This window comes from Triturus cristatus, chromosome 4_1 (genome assembly GCF_964204655.1).
Source record: "Triturus cristatus chromosome 4_1, aTriCri1.1, whole genome shotgun sequence".
NCBI lineage: Eukaryota > Metazoa > Chordata > Amphibia > Caudata > Salamandridae > Triturus > Triturus cristatus.
In genome coordinates, this window is record NC_140585.1 from 219412177 (window position 1) to 219428558 (window position 16382).

The following is a 16382-nucleotide window of genomic DNA, read 5'->3' on the forward strand; positions in this document are numbered from 1 at the left end:
TAATTTAAATAAGGTGGAGCCTTTCCATAAAGGGTCTTATAGGTTGAGCAAAGTGCCTTGAAGAGGATGCGGTGACTAACTGGGAGTCAGTGAAGTTGCCTGATTTGGCAAATTGAGATAATGGGATCTTAAGTAGAAACAGAGGAGCGGCATTCTGAAGGGTTTATAATTTCTTTAGTGGGCCATTTGGCAGATCTACAATCAGGCTATTACAATAGTCCAATCGTGTTAAAACTAGAGCAATGACTACAGTTTTTAAAGAGATCCATGGGCAAGAATTATTTAATTTTCTTGATGATTCTAAGTGAGTAGAAGGAGTTGGAAGTAACCTTGTAAACTTGATCTTTGTATTTTAGATCCCTGTCCATCAGTATCATAAATGTTTTACTTTCGTGGTTGGTGTCAGGAGCTAGGACGGCAAACCAATCTGGAGACCAGATGGACAGTTATTGCTAAACAGGATGAACTCTGTTTTTGTATAATTTAATTTCAGACAATTACAGTCTATCTACTTGTTAACCACCCTCATGCAGTTTCTGAATATGCCACTGGAGTGGCTATCATTTTTTGCAAGGGAACCTATAATATGTGTGTCATCGGCATATGGCGCTAATGACAAGCCAGAAGATTTTACAAAGGTGGCCAGCGGAGTGACAAAGATTAAACAAAGTGGGGGATAGAGCTGATCCCTGATGGACACCACAAGGTAAAAAACTAAGAGTCTGAGTTAAATTCGCCCAACACCACCACTTGTCAATGTCCAGAGAGAAAGGATTTTAATAGGGCAGTGCCAGATCATCAATACAGAGGTCCGGCATACGGTCAACCAATATCTCATGTTTGACCGTATCGAAGGCTGCTGACAAGTCCAACAGAATGAGGACCGCACTACTGACTCTGTCCAGGGACGCTCTGATTTTTTCTGTTGCTGTCATCAGAGCCGTTTCACTACTATGACTTTACCTAAAGCCAAACTGAGTCTCGTCTAAGAGATGATTGATCTCAATAAAGGGAGAGCATTGTAAATTCATTATGTTTTCTACCAGTTTGGCTTGGCATGGTAGCCTAGAGATGGGCCGATAGCTGTTTGTATCTAAGATATTAAGGTTGTTTTTTTTACAAGAGGATGAACTAATGCTGATTTCCAAGGGGTGGGAAATATCCTTGTCTTAAACATGGTATAAAAGATGGAAGTCAGATGGAGTGCTATAACTTCCGGTACTAAATGTACTATTTTGGGAGGCCAGGGATCATAGGGAGATCCTGCTTTAATACAGGGAATGATCTCTGCCATCTGCTTTGCTGAAAGGACTATAAATTGTGCAAAACTGGCGATATAAAGAACTTTTTGCTGAAAAAAGCCAGCTAAGCATTCACAGAACTCTTGATTCTTAACTTTTAGATTGTTTGAGGTGGGGTAATCGTTTTTTTTTTATAGTTTAGAAAAGTGTTTTCTTAGCGTGATTTTTCTGTTTTTAGTTGTTCTGTAAAATATCTTTACTTGGCCTAGAAGAATTTAGTTTTTTATAACTTGCTAGACACAGTTTATATATACCCCGCTCTTCCTTATTCTATTCTATGCGCCATTTACACTCTTGACTTCTACAGTTCTATTTGGCAGCCCTGAGCTTTTCATCAAACCACGGCTGGGGCATTTTTTATTTTTTATTATTGGCAAGACCTTTAACTGGAGAAATGTCTTTTAGGGCAGAGCTAATCCAACTGGAATAATAATTCTCTGCCATCTGGTCTAAATTAGTGTCTATTGTAGGTAGTGATTTTTATTAACAGATGATTAAGATCAGTAATTTGTATCTTATGCCAAGCACGACTTGCCTGATGTGCCTTACGTGTTGTTGGGAAAGGCCTAGCTTGCAGGTTTAACTGCCAAATCACTGCATGGTGATCCGTTCAGGTCAGAGGGAGAGAGTGAGTGAAACTACTATTGTGACTATCCCATCTAATAAGTGGCCTGCCCGATGTGTGGAACCATTCACTATTTTGGATAAGATCTAGACCTGAAAGGGTATCTAGTAAGTATTCTGTTTCGGAGCGATTTTTTTTAAATGGAAATTAAAATAGACGAGGACTGTGAAATCGGATTTCAACATGTGCGATTCCAGTAACTGTCTGAGCTTGTCCACAAATGTTGCTCTTTGTTCAAGGTGGAGGGAGGAGGGGCCAACAACTGAGCAAGCTATTAAAAGATTGAGTTTTTCTAAATTCAATATTACATAGCACCGCTTCAACTCCTTCAATAGAAACCGGGCTGAAGGCCACTAGCATATGATCGATAGATTACTGCTAACCCTCCTCCCGTTTCTTTTGGTCTATCTAGGTGAAAGATGGTGTAGCCATTGGGAATTATGCCGAAGTTTCTGGGCCAGAATTATCGTCTGTGAGAAAGTGCCATCTTTCTTGCATGGTATGCCCCCACTTTTTGCTAAATTGATGAATGTACTTTCACTGAGTGTACCCTGGACTCCTGCCAACCAGGTGCCCAGGGCCTATGTTCCTTCCTTAAACCACACAAACTCCAAATTGGCAAACCCTGGCCACATGTCAGCCCCTAGTAAATGGTACCCTAGGTACCCAGGGCCTTGTGACCAGGGGAGGCCTCTAAGGGCTGCAGCACTCATTGTGCCACCCTTAGAGGCCCTGTACCCTTACACACACACACTGCCTTTGCAGGCTGAGTGTCTGGGTGCAGGACAAAATGAAGAGTCGACATGACACACATCTCTGTGTGCCATGCCCATCACCTACACTGCCATGGCATATATCAGCCACCCCTCTGGCTGGGTGCCTTATGCCCATGGTGTGGGCACAGGAGCAGGAGCCCTGTGCCCCTACAGTACCCAGGTCCATTCCTGGGCACTGTAAGTGCAGTGCTGCCATTTAAGAGTACATGGTGCTGAGAGCTCGTCAAACACGAGCTCCACAGCACCATAATGGCAACACTGAAGACTGGGAAGTTTGGTATCAAACTTCTCAGCACATTAAACCCACACTGATGCCAGTGTGGGATTTAATGTACCAAGCACCCCAGAGGGCATCTTAGAGATGCCCCCTTACAACTAACCTACAATCCACGTCTGCTCTGAGGCTGCCCAGGCTGCCACACAGCAGACACGTTGCTGGACCCCTGGGTGGGAGAGCCCCTGCTCTCCCGGGCCTGCAACAATGCACATCCTGGGTGAGGTGATAAATCTCCTCCCCCAGGATGAGCAAAGGGAAGCTTCAAAGGCATGCCGCCTCTTGGAGTTTCCCCAGGCCACTGCAACCCCCCACTCTGGCTGGAAGCTTGGCCGGAAACCCCATACAAGGACAGGGGATGTGCCCGCCTGCCCACCCCACCCCTCACGTGGGGGAGGCGAGGTGAAGCACATCTCCGGGCTCTCGCCATCTTGAAGATGGGAGGCCCTACCCTATCAGGATTAGGCTACTGCCCCCCTCCCACAGGAGAGAGGCAGGATAGGGGGTGTACCCATCCCAGGACAAGGACCCATTGGTCCCTGGCCTTCACCTACCTGTAACGCCCCTAAATCTAGTATTTAGGGGCACCCTGAACCTTCCTTCCCCAGATTCCAGATTCCGAAACTACAAGAAGAGCGAGAAGAAAAGAAGACCTGCCCTGCAGCTGCAAAGGAGAGGGAGACACCAACTGCTTTGGCCCCAGCCCTACTGGCCTGTCGACCTCGGACTTGCTCCTGCTCCAATCCCGGCATCTCTTGTGGCCAGCAACCTCAGAAACCCTGGAGGACCTGGCTACCTTTGAACTCTGACCCCCTGGGACTCCCATGAGTAGAGGCTCTACTCAGAACCTACCTTTCACCCCTGGCAGCAGCCCGGAAACGCGATCCCAGCCCACTCTGCACCCGCCAAGCCTGGCCGGTGCCGGAGTGACCTAAACCCACGAGGACGACCCCACGGCGACTGTGACCCCGAGTCCGGCACCCAAGGACCCCCCTCGACTATCCTGAAGAAGCTTGCAGCCTCAGAACAGAGTTGCACCCCAACCGCGATCAACAAGAGGGTAAGATTTCCGACATCAAAAGGCACCCCTGCACCCGGCGCCCCACGGCCCTCTGCGCCCAATCCCGGGGTACCTACCTATCCTCCAACTACCCAAATTACCCCTCGAAGTGGTGGTGGCACCTAAAGAGTCCTCGTCCCCGAGCCTGCAGTCTTTTTCCAAACCGGAGATTTCCCATAGAAATCAATTGAGCGCCCGACGGCTCAAAAGCACCCTGCACCCAGCCGCCCGAGTGGCCCTGGCAGTGAAAACTCTACTCTAACCTACTTCCCCACTTGCCCCGAGTAAGTGACCAGGAGCCCAGCTCCCACAGCCGCGTGGCTTGCCCGACAGCAGCCACCAACCCAGGCCCCCCTATCCCTCATAGGATAACATTGGGCCTAACTCTCTCTGCACCCGGCCGTCCTGAAACCGCTGAGGGTGAACTGACTGTACCTACCTGACACTGGGGGGCCTCTGAGTCTATGCCCAGAATTTCAACTCTGCCAGTCGAGTACTTACCATTAAACCGCCAACTTCATTTTCCTCATAGGGTAACATTGACTGGCTTTTTCTTGGAAATTCTTCTAAGTGTGGACTTTTCAAAACTTCAAATATTCACCAAAAATCAGCCGAGTATCAAAAACGAATTTACTCACCTGCTCTTAGGTGAGCTCCCAGTGCTGGATCTTGGTGCCCAGCACTGACTCTGAAAACTACCCACAACTATACTTACCTTTAACTCATTTTTCTTCCATAGGAAACCATTGACTGTTTTTCTGTGAAATTTCTTCCAAGTGTTGATTTCTGCAATTTCTAAATATTCATCAAAAATCGTATAACATCTGAAAACGTAATTACTTACCTGTTTTGGATAAAGGTCCCAGTACTGAGTCTAGACACCCAGTACTGGATTACAAAAGTAACGATAACCTACTGTACCTGTAACCTACATTTCCTTCCATAGGGAATCATTGATTGTTTGCTCTGAAATATTTTCTAAGTGCTAGCTTTTGAAATAGCTAAATATTAGTTAAAAATCATTACAGTATCAAAGTCGACTTTCAACAGCTGATTCTGAGAACTGACCCAGGACTGGATCTAGGATCCAAGCTCGGAAGTACAAATGTAATCTAAAAAGTAATCTGTTGCATATAATTTGAATTTATCATTGAGCTCAATGTATTGTGTTTAGAAATAGAGTTGCCTACTGCAACTACTTGTAACTGTTTACTAAAAAGTCTATTGCATATACAAAAGTATTTTTATGAAACAACTCCTGTCGAGAAAGTATATTTTAATTCCAAGTGTTGGTTCTAAAATAAAACAAGCATATATTTTTTTTTATACAAACCATTGGCCTAGAGTTCAGTTATTGAGTGTGTGGAACTATTTGCTGACTGAGTGTGTACAACAAATGCTTTACACTGTCCTCGGATACTGCCTTACTGCTCGACCAGGCTACCACTTTGGAGAGTAAGGTTATATCTAACTTTAACCTCTGTTAAACCCTTGGGGTCTGTGGACTCTGTACACCCTGTACCTATTAAGGAACAGTATATACAGAGCCACTTTCTCACATCGTCCACCCATGTTTCCATAGCAAACTCCAAATCTATTTGGTAGGTTAATATGAATTCGGCCACTACAAAGTAATGTTTAACAATAGATCTGGTGTTCATGAGAGCAAATGTAATAACTGGCTTGTCTGTGGCCAATTTCTTTCTATTTAAAGAGCTCAGAGGTTTTACCCTCCGTAGGGGGGACTAAAATTCGCAAGACTGTTTTTGCAGGTCAGACACGAGGTAGATATAGGCTCAAATAAGGCTACTGTGCTCATTGGCAGGCAACTGGCTGACTTAGCAGTAGACTTGAGATCAAGGAGTGATTCTCTTGAGTAGCTAAGAAACTGGTGTAAATCTGGATTGAAACAACCCAGAGGACGGGCGCTGGGCACGGATGCAGCCAGGCTTGACTTGGGTGCGCCAACAGCGCAGACGCGCTGCCAGCTGTCTCAAGAAGCCAGTCATGAGAGCAGACAGGCTTGTTTTGGGTGCACCAGCAGCACGCTGTGAGCTACCTCAAGCCGGTCATGAGAGGGGTGTGTCAGAGGGGCGTGGCAATGCTCAAACTTGCAGCACGAGCCAACGAAGAAAGAACAGGTGAGGAAAACTACAAATATAAACTGAGGTCCAGCAACCTCTGTCTGCGAGGACCAGTCTCCCCTGAACCTGCAGACTACTGCTAAAAACGAAGGCAAATGAATGTGGGAGTATCTTGACAATCTCTTAAAATGTCCCACCATATGGTACTTGAAGCAAGTCATCGCTTTGAACATGGAAGGACTTCCTTGCCTTCCCTTCTCCTGATGCTCCTTTCCGGATACACCATTACCATTCCCATATTTCCTGGGCCTTACTCGAGTCCCATGAGAATTACTCTGGCATGCAACCAATTTGTGGAGAGTTTTTCTCCCCTTTTGGTTAGGAACTGTGCTGCTTTTAGCTCTTTGTGAACCCTGGTAGCTAACCACTTATCGGCTAACACTGCAAGTTTTGTTAGATCTCTTTGTCAGATCAGAAAAGTATTGCCCAAGTGGGGTAGAGCACTCCTCCTTTAGTCACTCGGTCACCATCAACTGGTTGAGGGACTGAAAATCCTTGGACTCCATCCCTCTTACCTACTTATTCCCATCACGCAATAGACAATGAATCCAAGTCTCAAATGTAACACCATCCAATCTCTTCAAGTCACAAAATCTTATATGGAATTGAGCTGGCTTCAGCCCAAATCGCCTGAGAGATTTCTTTACTCGCTCATAGACCATCTGGTCTGCCACAAGCATTCTCCCAAAGACAACTGTCCCTTCAAGTGGCATGCACATCCATTATGGCAGCTGCCTTAGACACTTTATGTAAGGCCCGAGTCTTACAAGCTACCTCAAAACTCACAAACCATTCCAAAATATCCTGGCCTTCCGCATACACATGCACAAGATCTTTTGGAAACCTAGCCGACCACCAGGGCTGAGTTGGATGTAGAGTCACTTATCCCAAATGGAGTTGTTATTTTTCGCCATCCTAAGTTTCTCTCTCTTTCAAGGGCTATTTTCAGCTCTCTTTCCTTCTCCTTATGTTTCTTCTCCCACTCTGTTTCTCCTCCCTTTTCTCACTGGGAGAGTATAAAGTGGAGTTCTAGGAGGAGAAAATGGGTTTAAGTGACTAGGAGTGGGTGGGGTAGAATCACACAGGTAAGAACACACCTGGGGTACACAAATGCAAAATGGAGAGGTACAGGGAGAAGCACATGGGCAACAGAGAACACCATGTAGTGCACGGGGAGAGAAGTACACAAGCAAGACAGCTGAAAAACACATGCACTCCCATGGAGTGCTTAACACTAAATGAAAAAAGTAGTGCTTGAAAGTAAGCAGTGGAAGCACACAAGCCAGCCAATCATAAGAGATAGTAAGGAGGCTTAACAGGAGGGACAAACACAAGATTTACAAGCTGGGACAAAAATAAGAACTAGGCAAATAAGAGTGACAAAAAGCCAACCCATGTTAAGCAATGGGCAGGCTCCAAATCACTGTATGGTCTTGTCCGGCAACCGACAGCATATGCGCTGGGTAGTGGGCAAGACCAAAAATAGGTTTATGTTGCTTTGAAACTGATTTAAACAAGTGTTTCCTAATAACACAAGGGTATAGGATGACAGATCTCAAAGCTCTAGAAACAGTAACTGTGGACAACAGATTCTGGGAAAAACAAACCACACTGAAGCTCTCTCTGTGGCATAGGTAGTTGTCCCACAAGTAATGAAACAGACTGGGCTAAAGCAGGCAGGTTTGGAAACAGACATTCCTCATACCAGAATAACACTGCAAACAGATGAGAAGTAATGTGGACATTAATTCAGTAAAAGATTCCTGACCTTTACTGCAGAGCAAAGGACTACTCTGGAAGTTGTTGGGCCTGGACACATGCTTGGCAATGTCCCTACTCTCAAAGAAGGATAGACATGCTTTGCAAAGGCGCTATGGCTCCTTTCAGACTGTAGCCCACCAGCGCGAAAAAAGACTATCTTCCTCATTAAATGTATGAGATACAACATTCTGTTATCACAAAAAAGCAGAATTGTAGCAGACTAGAATAGAATCCCAATAAAAGGATTTAACAGCCATAAGACAGGGTGGAAACGTTTTGTTTAAAAAAATAAAAACAACAAAACAAAATACTATTTCAGCATAATATTACTCTTCTACCAATTTACTCATGGCAGTTGTGAGAAAGTGCCTCTTTTGATATGGTTAGCCCCCACTTTTTGCATGGTATTTGATGTGGTTTCGATTGTAGTGCACACGTCCCTGCCAAGGAGGTCCCCGTGTCAGTGCTACTTCCTTAAAACTATTCCACATTTGGCCTATCAGGCCCCCTGTAAGTCCCTAGTACATGGTACATGGGTACCTTGGGACTGAAGAGGGTCCCCTGGGGACCTCTCACCTGGACCAAGCAGACTGCCACTGCAGCATGCATGGCCTGGTGCAGACAAAACGACTAAGTTGACATGGCACACTGTCTGTGTGCCAAGCCAACTAGCACTGCCTAAAGTATAGGTAAGTTACCCCTTGAGCAGGCCACACAGCCCTAGGGCAGGGTGCACTATACTCCAGGTGTGGGCATATATGCCTGAGCAGATATGCCCCAACAATATTTAAGTCCATTCTTAGATATTGTAAGTGCCAAGGAAGCCATAGAAACTCGACAACTCGAGTTCCCCGGCACCATGATGACTTCTCTGAACACAGGAGGGTTTGGTAACAAACTCAATAAGCCATGTACGCAGCGGGCACCTCAGAGGTGCCCCCTGAAAACCTACCAACCCTGGTGTGGTCAGGCAGCCTGCCACTACCAGACATGTTTCTGGACCCTTGGGTTGAGAGCCTCTGCTTTCTGGAACCAGAAACTTTGCACATCCTGGGCGGAAGTGTCACACCTCCTCCCCCAGCATAGGCACAGTGCTCGACAGGGAAGCTTCAAAGGCCCGCTGCCTTTGTAATGTGACCCCCACCCTCTGCTTCTAGCAACAGATGGCAGCCCCTGGTTTACATCCCCACTTTAGCCAGGAAAACGAAGGATAATAGGAGGTGTGCCCACTTATGCCAACTCCACCCCTAAGGTGGGAGAAGCGAGGTGAAGCACATATTCAGTCCCCACCATCTTGAAGATAGGGAGACCCCTCTAATCAGGACTAGGCTATCCCCCCTCCCACACTAGGATGGCATAATCTAGGGTGTCATCACCCCAGGTAAGGTGCCCGTTGGCCCGATCTGCTACTCCCCTAAAACACCCCTAAAATTAGTAGTTAGGTGGCTCCCCCAGACCTAGAAACTAGTTCCCTGCTGACATAAGGACGACAAAGACCCCATGCAGCAAAGCCTGAAGATGACTGCAGACTTGGCCCCACCCATACCAGCCTGTCTCCAGCGCCAAAGACCCTGACAAGACAACCCCACCTGTCCTGCAGCCAGAGACTTCCAGTACAGAGGAAGACTGACTGCCCTTAGACAAAGACCAGAGACTTCAGAGGAGCGAAGCTCTGTCCCCAAGAAATCTATACCAAGGACTCCGGTGCCCTCCAAATACGCGAGTCCTGCCCACACTGCCCCAAAGATTACAGGGACATTATAGTTAAGCTCAGATTTAACACGCACAAAACCAAAGAAATTCTGCATATGACCTCCCATATTGCATCACTCATGACCTGGTCAGCGACATCAGTGATGACGTCATCCACAGATTCTCTGATGGACCCACTCGCACCCCAATATAATCTTTCATACACCCACTCCAACTTCTACACTAGCATTCTCAAAACCATTGACACACCCATACTAGTACTTACATACCCACTCACTGATTCATAGGTCTACAGACACATCCACTCAGTTACCAATACAGCCACTCATACACCAACTCACCCACCAATCCAGAGCAGGTTCCCCAGTGATCCTGAACTCAATTCCAGCTGAACTCAATTCCAGCGTTGGCTGACCACTCTTGAACTCCATGACGATGCCTGCCACCTGAATCTAGAGGCTCCCCCCCGATTAGCCCCGGTAAGAAGAATCCAACGTCTAAAGTCACCCCTGCACCACCCAAAGACCCTGTGCCTTGGTGAACTGAACAGACGGTGCTCCTACTACCTCTACTTACCTCTGTCTTCGTGGGTCTCCATCATGCAACCTCCAATGCGACACCTGTTTGTCTGGAGCAAGTTCCCCATTGAAGAGCATTGGGCATCCAATGCTACATTTTCACCCTCCACCCACCAGCCCCTGTGCCACATGTTTAGTGCTGTTTTGTGTCCCCCCCCCCCCATGCTTGCTCTAACCCCTAAAGCTTGGCCCCAGCAACAGATCTACTTACCTGCAAGCAGTGTGGTTTCGAGGACCCCCAGTCTCCATTGAAACATATGGCCGAACTCTGATTTTGACCTCTGTCCCCAGCCGCACCTGTGCCGCTGGTGGTGCAGTTGTGGTACTCATCTTACTCTTGCTGTCCTTTGGTCCTGAAGACTGGAACTGTAGGTCTGATACTTACCTGTATAATCGCATTATTTTTTCCCTCCATACGATAACATTGAGCTGGTAAAAAATTGCACTAAGTGTTAACTTTTAAAAGACTACGGTCCAGATATAGGACCCTTCCATTTTGCAACTCGCAAATTGTGTCGCTTTGCGACTCGCAAAATGCAATGTACAACAGTGTCACAGACACGGTTAGCGATTCCCTATGGGGTCACAAATTGCATGCCTCATAAATATTCATGAGGCAAGCGCAATTTGTGACCCCATTGGGAATGGCTAGCACTCCCAGGGATGGTGGCCTGCTGGGGTCAACAGACGACCACCATGTCTGGGACTGCTTTTTAAATAAAGCAGTTTAATTTTTTTTTAAATGCAGCCCATTTTCCTTAAAGGAAAACGGGCTGCATTTAAAAAAGAAAAAATCAACTTTTCAGTTTCATTCTTTAAGGGCAGGCAGTGGTCCCTGGGAGCACTGCCTGCTCTTAAAAAATATTTTTGCACCCATTCACAAAGGGGAAGGGGTCCCCTAGGGACTCCTACCCGTTTGCGAATGGTTTACCACCTACTTGAAGTAGGTGGTAAATTGCGAGTGTTTTGCGACTGCAAAACATTCATACATACAAATGCAAATTGCTTTTAGGAAGGGACGCCAAGACGTCCCTTCCTAAAAGCGAGTCGCACACCTCATTTTGTGAATCTGTAAAATTTACCCATTTGCAAAATGAAGTTTGTACATGGCCATGCCCTAAATTGCGGGCGCAAATGGGAGATTGCCCATTTGCAACCGCATTTTAGGGGCGAACATCTGCCCCTAAATTATTTTTCCTGAAAAACGTACTTACCTTATTGGGAAGATCTTGGTCTTACAATAAAAACACAAACAAAGCTTATTTTTATAAAATTGGTGTGGATCTCCTTTATGAATCGTGTGTCGATTATTGGTCAATGTTGTGCAATAAATGTCTCAGTTTTGGGCCTAAAGCTGCTCACCCACACTACCACTAATCGAGCACTTTCGGTTTGCATTGAGCCCTGTACGCTTTTGGAGAATTTCTGGATTCTTTTCATGATATAACCACCTAGTGGCATACATATACAGATCCAGCTTCCTACGACAGGTCATACCAATGTGCCTTAACTGAGCTCTCCTAGGCCATCCATCCAAGTACTCACCCATGGATTCAAAAAGTCATGTTAGAAATGTATTCCAAGTAGAACTATAATCAGTGCGCGATTTTTCATCCACATACCTATTGCTTAAATTTGTGGCTCTGGTCCATTTAATTAGACATTCATGCTGCTACCAATATTTTTGCTGCAATTATTTCTTGTATCCCAAGTGTTATTTGTTTGCATGCTTTTTTAATATAATGGAAGTGGTTATAAAATAAGAAAAAAATGATAGCAAGAAATTAAGCAAAGAGAATACAACAAGAACCTTTTGGTACATAGAACCGTCACGTCACACTGCGTACTCACATCATCTTCAGTACGTGATGATATCACAGCATCAATCATCTTGCGGGGGTTGTTAACACTGGAGACTGTGAGCTTCCCAAGAGAGCCCTCAAACTGCACTGAAGACAAAATGAGTCTTATTATGAAGCTGACAATATAATGACTAGGAGTGAACACTGCTTCAGCACAATACCAGATTTCCACAAATACAAAAGATACCATGAGCATGTCATTATTACCCAGTCAATAGAAGCAGTCATACAATCAGGTACTTGCATTCAATTTCACTCACCAAGTCTCTGTCTTATAGATGACACATGGAAAGAACTTTGTCACTCATGCCATGTACAATCCTAAATAGGGCACAAAGGCGTTTGAACCTTTTGTCACACTTGTAGGGCACTGAATTTCTCCAAATCATGTCAAATTAATTGTTTGCAGGGTCGCAGCTTAAAAATATGTTCATGCATCATCCACTACTCTTTCTGTAAACATCATTTATGGTTTCAAGTGCTGTGAATACATTGTGATCCCACACAAATGGAAAGCGTATAAAAGCATAGCGGGGTCACTTGTATAGTATGGTCACTGTACCCAATTATGTAAAGGAAAATGATTACACATACAGCAGATTCTCATGCGCATTAAGGACTTTGTACCCTAATACATGTGTAACATATCTAAAATCAAATAATGGCCATGACACCTGCAAGAAATTAGTCATGGAAGACGCAAGTCTTTCACAAGTAATAAGTCTGCAATTGTATTTTACTGGGAACCAAGTACCCTTGACTCTCAGGGTAGCGAAGCAGAGCAGGCCAAGGTCCATTCAGGAAAAGTGATGTGGGTTAGGAGCCCTAGCTCACTGGTGTGCAATAACACTCAATACATCTTTGTCCAGTCAGGGCTTTTTCGTTTGAAATGGGAAAGTACTTTTATTACACATAAACACTAAATACTACACATTTAATTACACATATACATGTTCAAATAAATCAAAATATCTTTGGTAAACCCTCATATCATGTTACATCCCTAGAGAGTCCTGAACCATATAATCAAAATCATCCTCCACCCTGCCTATACTAGATGAAACATCACAATAGAAGGGGGTGTTAATATCCATAAAGCAGGCCTACTAGCTTTGTCAGGGTGTTACCACATCAGTAAGAGCTAACCAGGCCTCCAGTGCCAGAGCTCTTTCCCAAAACTGTACAATTGATTCCCCCAATATGCAAAACCTTTAGCACCCTCTGTAAATTCCTAGCAAATGGTACCCTGGTGCCTAGGGCCGGACCTACTAAAGGCTGCAGCATGAATTGTGCCACCCTAAGGGACCCCTCACCAAGCACATGCAAGGGTGCCATTGCAGGTTGCGTCTCTTGGTGTAGACAAAAGTGAAAACACGACATGTCACACAACCTGTGTGCCATGTCCTTAACACTGCATATAATATTTGGAAGTGACTACTACAGCAGGCCTGACAGCTTAAGGCAGGGTCAATATTACATTTGAGGACATCCCATGAGCAGATATGCCCCTGTGCTGGTCAGTCCTATTACTGCCAGTATACATGACCAGGGCAGCCATCTTAAGACATGTGCTGGGCACTGGTGAAAAAGAGTTCCCCAGCTACACGATAGCTTCACTGAAAATAGGGATGGTATAAAGCATCTCATATTGAAAAGCCCACACTGAGGCCAGTGTTGGATTTACCAATACATGCACCCAGAAGTGTCCCCTAAAAACCTACCAGCCTCTGGTGCCCTTGCACACTAGTTTCTGCCAGTCTGCCACCTAAGACTCAATTCTGATCTCCAAGGGTGACAGCCTTGTGCTCTCAGGAGACCCATAACAAAGATCTGTGCAACACCAACTCCCACAGGATGAGCTGCTGATTAGCCTTCCTCGGGCGGCAAGCCTCAAAGGGCTGCCGCCATTGAAATGCAAAGCTGGCTCCCCCTCACAGAAGAGGAAGCAGGTCCTTTTGTCAAGGACCCCCTTGGCACCTGTCCAGAAGGGAAAATTAGCTAGTCCGGTAGGCGTGCAACCTCCAGGCTAATAACACTAATGTGGACTACTGTAAGGTGGACACAATCTTTCAGAAGTAACCATCTTTTTGATGACATACTTAGAAATTTAGAGACAGGGTTATTCCACTTCCCACAGGAAGTGGTCATATAGGAGGCATAGTGACCCCACGGGTCAGTAGCCCATTGGCTACTACCCTAACACCCCTAAATTCAGTATTAAGGGGAGTCCCTGGCACCAGAGAAACAGATCTTGACGACCTAAGAACAGAAAGGACACCCTAGAGCCGCAAAAGCAGAGAGGAGAAAAGAAGCAGCTGACTTGGGACCAACCCTGTCGGCCTGTCTGCATCCCTCGTTGAAAATAGCGCCTAAATCGACTCATCCTGCAGCTGCTGACTGCTGAACCGTGGGACGACTGCCTGCCTTCAATAAAGACCCAACACACCCGTGAACAATGGACCGGTTCTCCTGCATCCAGCAGAATCTCCAAAGCAAAAACTCTGAGGCCTCCAGAACCGCTAAAATCCGACGCCTGAGGCCACCACTGCACCCGTCGCCTCTGGACTTGGTTGAAGTGGGCCACTGGTGTCAACAAGGTCCCCCTGCCCTCCAGAGCTGGAGTCCATCGTGGTTTCACAGTAAGTAAACCTGACGGCTCTGCATCAGTCACCCCTGTGCCCGGGAGAAGAGGACCCCAGGTGTCCCTACATCCCCGAGCATCGCAAGCCTTGAACCTCCCTGTTGGTTCACCCTGACTGGCCTTCCAGCCAGAGACTGCAGCCTCTTTTCGCAGTGACCAATCTCAGTAGAAAACCATAGGGGCTCCAGACGCTGTCTTGGACCCTGCACCCGGCTAGCCTCGTGCCGCTGGTGTTCTGTTGGTGCTGCCTTGAATCTTGCCCACCACTCACCTCAACTCCTGGAGATTGCTATTGTAAGTCACTGCACTATACCGGTTTGCAGAACTTGTCCTTCCTTCTATAGCATAACACTGCAGAACTCAAACTTTTTAAAGTGAAAAGAATTTATATTTAAAAATGTACATACCTGAATTGCTCAGATGCCTAAACATATATAAAGATACTTGCTGTTTTTATAAGTTGGTGTGGATCCCCTTGAGTTGTGTGTCATTTATTGATCACTGTGTGTATTTGCAAATGTCTGGCACTCCGTGTTAAGCCTAAAGTTGCTTGACCATACTTCTCTCCCCCTCCCCCCCCCAATAGAGCACTTTGGGATTGCATATCAAGCCCATGTCCACTCATAAGGGAACCCCTCGACTCACACAGTATATCAGATTCTTGATATATCACATAAAGCACCAGCTTCTTACAGACCATTTTGCGAGGTCACTAAGCTTCGCACTACATTAAATAATGTGCTGTATAACCATTAATGCACAAGAATTGATTAACCAGGGCAACATTTAACGTCAGACACCCATCCTCATGGACAGTCCACCAACAGGACAATTGACTAATCATCTATGTCCCCATTTACCTGGTTTGTAGGCATGTTCCAGCTTAGCCACCTGCGGGGTAATGAGCTTTGTTCGTTCCTTCTTTGGACCTTCGTTGTGGCTGTCATCTGTGGCTGCCAGCTTCTCAAGTTTCTCAAAGTAGTTCTGAAGAGGCAACAGAAAATATTCATTTTGACCAGTGTAAATGACTACAGAAAGCTTTTCTTTCAATATAAAAGGTTTGTAAAGTGGATTTCACTGCAACAGAAAAAGTACCCACTAACTCCATCTAAGAGGATTATATGAGAAGACAGGTCTACTATGAAAGACTGGGACATGTTTACTCATCCCAAAATTATAGTGCAAAATGTGTGCCAACGGAAGAAGTGAATACTACTAGGAAGAAGGCAGTAATGTCTCTCACTAGAACAGTTCAATCCTTTGGGGTTTTTAATGGACTACAATATTGGCTAAGCCTCTAGACAACAGCACCGGATCAACAAACAAGTGAACAACTAGACGAAAACACTTTCACAGAGCCACATTTTCAGCTCGCTTTTGAATTGAGTCCGCATGCAGCTTCAAGGGAGGAGGTCAAACAAATTGCCAGCATACGGGATACCTTTTTTAAGCAGGGTAGAGTAGCTCAGTTTGACTCCCAAAACTATTCTGAAGGCAGACATTCTTTGGATACAATATACATTTTTGTCATGGCGGAAAGCAGTGAGACAAGTGTAGAACTTGAGAACCATCGGTGCAAGGTCATGCGCAGATCTTAACAGTCCAATTGTTGAACACTATTTGCTTAATGTATCCAGCGGTCATCAC

The 16382-nt window shown here is 45.7% G+C and overlaps 1 protein-coding gene across 1 annotated transcript in view; it reads right to left on the reverse strand.

Moving 5' to 3' along the window:
* PATL1 (PAT1 homolog 1, processing body mRNA decay factor) overlaps positions 1-16382 on the reverse strand; it is a 278312-nt gene that overhangs the window by 117088 nt on the left and 144842 nt on the right. The window contains exons 11-12 of the mRNA XM_085651893.1: positions 15596-15719; positions 12084-12181 (exon numbers count right to left, since the gene is read on the reverse strand). Coding sequence (XP_085508019.1) covers positions 12084-12181; positions 15596-15719 — 222 coding nt within the window. The remainder of the gene's footprint in view (positions 1-12083; positions 12182-15595; positions 15720-16382) is intronic.